Here is a 6,335-nt window from a genome sequence, read left to right on the forward strand (position 1 = left end):
GTGTGAACTGAAGTGAGTGAGTGTGTAGGTGTGTGTGTGGGTGGGTGTGAGAGGCTATGCAGGGGGAGGTAGCTGCAGGGTGCGGAGACAGAGAGCATTCAGAAGACACTCGCTTTCTTTGTCAGGATGAGTCTTTGAGAGCAGCACAACAAATACAGAAATGTGGAGGCAAACAGGGAAGTAAACAGATTGAGGCAGATATGAAAGGGTGACGAGGTTAAAAAAAAAAAAATCCACAAAGGCAAAGATGAAGATTTTATGATATCTATTTATTTTTCAAAATGAGGTATTTCAAAGTGCTATGAGTTGCAGCACTAAATGTACATTTTAAATTGAAAAAAAAACAAACAAACAAACACAAAAAACAAACATCTTATATCTGTTTACCCAGTTCTATGCACCCGATAGCAAATATAAACAAAAAAAAAGGAAGAAAGAAAAAAAAGGCCAGGTACATGAGGATAGAACACATTTTCTGTACAAAAGAATTATTTGAGATAGAAGAAAAAATGACGAGATAAAGTGATATCTACCAGGAACTCATTTTCATACGAAAATATAAGTATCAAATTTAGTATGTATCAGGTTCACACTAAAAGCATAAAAGGTGTGTTGAATTAGTAATATAATACAATACAAAGAAAGGGAAGAGAAAGAAAACAATATATTGTTATATTACAAAGTTTCATGACTCTCAAAATTGAGGCCTTACAGTACTTTTAAAGGTATATAAACTTCCAGTCTAAATGTTGGCAGCTTTCTGACATGTATATATATATAAAAAAAGAACAAGGACAAACTGTATTACAAAACAAGGCAGATCTGAGTGTATTTTGTCTGTACACTATTGTTATATACAAAAGTGTCGGCTAGCAAGGTGCGCAGTTATACATCCACTGACTTGGTTTGAGCACCAGTGTGAGAAGAGTGAGGGAAAGAGGACCTGTAGTGGCATTGTTTATGTGACACCTCAGTCATCAGTCTTTTCAGTTTTGCAGTGGTGAAGGCAAAGTAAGTGTGCACTTCTTCTTGTACATGAACTCTCCAAGCAAAGTGCCCTCCAACACCCGTCCCTGTGGGAATAACTAGATTCCAGGCTGGTGTCACAGTGAGTACAAAAAAAGTACAAATAGAAATTATATTTTTTCAAAAACAGAAGAAGGGAAGACCAAAAAAAGTGTGTCCTCTCTCCTTCCTCATGCTTTTTTGTTTTTCGTGTGTGTGTGTGTGTGTGTGTGCGTTTTTAATCTTTCTTTAATGTGACTGGATTGAAAAAAAGTAAACCCTAAACATTCTTAACGTCAACAAATGTGCAAAAAAAGTGGCGGCAGTGAAAGTCCGAGCATCCCCCCGCCCCCGGCACCCCGCCCCTCCAAGGTGTGTGTTGACATCTGAACATAAACATCCTCTGAGATGTTGTGTTGGTGTGTGCACGTGTGCAACAAATATGGAGGCCTCTGTGTGCATCTTCTTGTGTATCAGACTTGAGTTGATGCAGAGGGGTGGGGGTGGGGGGGGTCGTCCAGGGTATATTGTGAGTGTTTGTGTTGTAGCACTTGTCTGTTAGCGAGTCCTTGCGTGCTCCAGCCTGCGCATCAGCTGTTGCCTCCGGACCTGGAGCCTTTCTTTCTCTTGCTGGAGCCTCATCTCTTCCGTCTCTAGCGAGTTCACATATTCGGTGGCCTTCTTAAGGATGAGCACCTTCGCCGCCTTCTCATTGTGCGCCAGCTCTGGCACGTGGTCGCGCAGCGTCAGGAAGCTGGATCGCAGGTCGTTGCGGCGCTGGCGCTCCAGGATGTTGTGGTTGCGTCGGCGCTCGCTGTCCTCTGAGTCGGAGCTGCCTCTCGGGCTGCTGTCCCCGCTGGAGCTGCGCTTGCTGCGCACCCCTGATGTGCTGGTTACTGAACTGCAGGATGAGGAGGAAGATGAGGAGGATGAAGAGATGGTTCTGGAAGGAAGGCGCGGGGCATCAGACATCTTTTGCTTCTTTGGAGGCGGGGTTGGGTCATCGTCTGAAGCATAGGGTGAGGGGGCTGCGTAGTTATGTTGCTGCTGGTGGACTGAACTTCTCTTCAAGATGAGCTCCTGAGGAGCCCGGCTGACGAATCGACTCACCACACCGGAACCGGACCCTGAGACAATTCCTTTTGCATCTTGACTTTTGGGGTGTACAGAGATGGTGACAGTGCCTGACGCCATGGGTGATGCCTTGGTGATTGTAGAGCGCCTCTTCTCTACTGTGACTACATCAATCTCCTCCTCATCTTCTTCTTCTTCCTCCTCCTCCTCCTCCTCTTCTTCTTCTTCGTCTTCCTCTTCTTCGTCTTCCTCTTCTTCATCTTCGTCTTCCTCTTCTGAGAAAAGAAAAAAACGTGAGTGATTAATTGCTCTGACACAGCACTATTCCATCTGTGTGTGCCAGCAAGTGGCAGGTATACATGTGAGCGAGATCAAGGTGTAGGAGAAAGAATGTTGCTCAATACTGTTTGCACAAGCAGAAACCTCTTAATGCTTAGTGTCAGTCATTTGGTAACTAATCTATTCTGCAGGAATTGACACGTTCAGTGTCAGTGCTGAGCAGACAGGCTGGATTTCTGCATTTCATTCTCCCTCCCTTATTCAAAACTTTCTTAATCTTCTCTGGAGATGAGACAGCTTTAGTCTGGTGCTTTCAGTCTATCGGCACACCTCCACTCACACTGAAAGTGTGCCAGTAGAATCAGATGCATTAAGAACTTAGGTTTAACTCTGACCTCTAAAGTTAAAAACCTCATTTCCACCTGAGCTCTTGATCTTAATACATGTGCTAATGTTGAGATGAGCAGGTGACCCTTATCATCCACGGGTGCTTTTGGAGGTGACAAGAAGTGACCAACCAGAAGCAGAGCGTGAGACCCCATTAAAATGCCTTTGTTATAATGGCTCCCATTATCAGCTCAGGAGCATCTGAGTGTGGCATTTTACAGCTTATGGTAACCCACTTCAGACACTACTGCACCAGAATGTCTGAACACATGCTGCACACACACACACACACACACACACACACACACACACACACACACACACACACACACAGAGAGATTTTATTCCTGTCATCACAACAAAGCTGGCCACAGCTGGCTGGATGAGGGGGTGTCCCTGATTTTGCCACATGTGTGGCTGAGATTTAGCTCTTGTTGTTTGAAATTCAGAATGGAACAACTCTTTAATTGAGGTGGAATGAATATAAAGAGAAGAAAGTCAATTCATGTCTGAGCAGATATTAGTTTCAGTTTGTAAACAGGAAAATGAAGAGGAGCAGTGCCTGACCCTGCTTTTCCTGCGAACAGCTTCTGTTTTTTGTTTGTTTGTTTTTTTTAAATGGGGGTCCTCACAGTTTATCTTTTAGGGTCAGTTTCCCCTTAATGTAAAAGTGCAGAAGGCGTGCTGCACAACGAAGAATGGGTCGCTTCAAACGCTAGAAGCGCATCGGGGCGGCAGTGTGCGCTGGACGGTGGGGCGGCAGGCGATCGGATCACCACCCTTTAAGCTCCAGACCTGGAGGGGCGCCAGGGAGACAGCTGTCGAGATGGAGCGCTTGTTCAAAGCTGTCACCCCCCTCCCACACACACACGCACACACACGCCTAAAAGAAGCTCTCCTCCGTCCTCTTTTATTCGCTGTAGAGGAGGTGTTTGGCAAGGTTGGCTGAGTCTATCCTCTGTGCCAAGCTGGGGGGCTTTGTACTACAGTTCCACAACGAAAACACGCTGATAAGGGCTGGTGTTTGTTTAGGGAACTTATAAAAGACCGGTGATGGAAGTCTTAGTTTTTAAGTACACATAACATTCATTACCCAATCTAAACACATCTAACATTATGATCCTGACACAAATCCCGTATTTCCGTTTTAGACATTATTTCTTGTTTTCTCTTTCTGAGTATTAATTTTAGATATCCCCTCATGTCGGGCGGCAGTTGGCTCAGACTGTCTGTCTCAGACTGTGGAGTAAGTGTCAGTTTGTCACCCACTGTGCGCAAATTGTCCCTCAATTCATGCGTAATGAAAGCGTTCACGGTACCGTGAACCTGACACTTTATCAGCTCATCGCATTATTAAACACCTTTTCATCTCCTCCCACAACCTGGTCTGACTGTGTGTGTGTGTGTGATGTCTTTTTGTTTTGCTCAGATGCCAGCTGAGTTCAGTAAGTCACAGAATTCCCCATTTTACCGCCATCTGCCGGATGGAGACCTTGTTGATTACATAAACCTCGTTCACTGTGTCACTACTCCACTGCGCGATCGTGTGTGTGTGTGTGTGTGTGTGTGTGTGTGTGTGTGTGTGTGTGTGTGTGTGTGTGTGTGTGTGTGTGTGTGTGTGTGTGTGTGTGTGTGTTATGTCTAACGAGGTAATCCGATTCTAGACCAGTCATATGAACAATCTGCACTCACTCCGATTTGTTAGGGTAGGGGCTTACAACAAAAACAACAGCAACGACAACAACCAACACAATACTACTACTGATAATAATAATAATAATAATAATAATAATAATAATAATAATAATAATAATAATAATAATAATAATAATAATAATGTCTTCAAATCCTTACCAGAGTCACTAGGCGCGCTCCCGTGCACCGTGGATGTTTTAATGGTCCCAGATGAGTCCCTGGTGCTGTTTTTCTTGTTGATCGGGAAAGGGAACACTACTGTGGGGTCCACACACTCTGACATCGAGTTGCGGCTCACCACCTCCTGCGCCTTGACGCACACACTCCTGCTGCCTGCTGTCGCCGTGGAAATAGCTTTGCCGAGTTTCTCCGTAACCACCCGTTCCAGCTTTTCCCTGGCAGAAAAGCCACTCCACATACAGTCCTGGATGATGATGCTGTTGGGATTAGAATCCAAAGCGGAGCCGAACAGATCGTCGGATGCTCCCCATATATCGTCCCCAGGCAGGAGCAGCAGCTCGGATGCCCAGTCCAGTGGGTCCCCTAACCCGAAGCCAAGGGGGTCTGCTTCCAGCGAGGCAGTTGCCGGCTCTCCCGGTAGCGCGGCGCGGCTTGGAGAGAGGGGCGGAGTGGGCAGCAACTCGAATTTCTTCCAGATGTCCTCCCCCGGTGGCGCAGAGTCGGGACCGCAGAAGTAGAAGTCCTCATCCGGATAGAAACACGGTTGTAAGGAGTCAAACTCCAAATCGGAGTTTTTACTTATGATCGCCGGCATTCTATCCCACAATCGAAAAACCTGTGAAGAGACAAAAGATGATTTAGTCCTCAGTGAAAGAGCGTCTCGTCACATTCCTTCTCTCCTCTATCACACCTGAAAACGGCACTGTAGAAAGAGCATGAGCCAAAGCCCACACACAGACCCAGTCTGCTTGACTGAATTCCGCACTAACTCTTCTGTGGGGTTTAAAAACCACAAAAATCTCAGAGGAGAATGTGCGTAAATGTGACCATGACGCACAGGCGGTGCAAAATGACTTTTGACGTACGATTCGCTAAAGACCCCCCAAGAAAAAAAGATTAAGAAACAAAAAGCATGCTTACCAAAAAAATCAATCAATCAAATGACAACAATGAAATCGAGCAGACACTATGTTTTGCCTAAAATGGGAGAGAATAATAACACTTGTACGTTAAGCTGCTGAAGTGTTAAGACACTCACCTTGTCCTGGCTTGGGATGATGTACGAAATAAAAATTTCTCGTATCTCGCAGTCAGTAATACAGAGACCAGAATGTGAGCAGTCATCTACTTTGGGAGCAAACACAGTCCTCTGACACACTTTCTGGATGGCCACAGAGTGTTATACACTCAGTAAAGCGCTAGGAAGCTCCTCCCTCTCAAAGCGGGGGTCGGGCTTTCGTTTTGATGGACGCGGGAGACAGGAGCTTTCTTTCAAGGTGAATGGAGAAAACAGCCTAAACATCGTGAGCAGGAACGAAAGCCGGGGGGGGGATGAAAAAGGTTAAAGGATGCAAAAGAAAAGTGTAAATGAGAGAGTATTCTCATCATGCATTATTGATACACTCAGACAAACTGTCTTATCTGTTCAATGGGGTGTCATAGGAAACTGAAGCAGAAGCAAAACAAAGTGCAAGCTGGTGTTAGTGAGCTTTACCCCAAGTGTTTTATCTCTGTTTAAAATTAATTAATTGATTTTTAATTGAGTTTTTGAGTTGAGAAAACAAAATAAAACAAAAGAAGAAACATTCTGGGATGGAAGTAACAAAAACCAACATAATACATTAATCTTTTATAAAACTCATTTTAGAACAGGGTAAGACTCAGCTTTATAAATGCAATCCATGTGTTTATGTATTTGTTTAAGTTGTTACGAA

General features: G+C 44.7%; 1 protein-coding gene across 1 annotated transcript; it reads right to left on the reverse strand.

The window, feature by feature from the left end:
• Positions 1-250: 250 nt before the first annotated feature.
• mycn (MYCN proto-oncogene, bHLH transcription factor) lies at positions 251-5,814 on the reverse strand. Its single transcript, XM_005921615.3, has 3 exons — positions 5,660-5,814; positions 4,600-5,236; positions 251-2,354 (listed from the first exon to the last, which is right to left on the reverse strand). Exons 2-3 carry the CDS (start codon positions 5,213-5,215, stop codon positions 1,564-1,566), a joined length of 1,407 nt encoding a protein of 468 aa, XP_005921677.1. The 5' UTR covers positions 5,216-5,236; positions 5,660-5,814; the 3' UTR covers positions 251-1,563.
• Positions 5,815-6,335: the final 521 nt, after the last annotated feature.

This window comes from Haplochromis burtoni, unplaced genomic scaffold (assembly GCF_018398535.1).
Source record: "Haplochromis burtoni strain Fernald_Lab_line unplaced genomic scaffold, NCSU_Asbu1 Contig_47, whole genome shotgun sequence".
Taxonomy (NCBI): Eukaryota; Metazoa; Chordata; class Actinopteri; order Cichliformes; family Cichlidae; genus Haplochromis; species Haplochromis burtoni.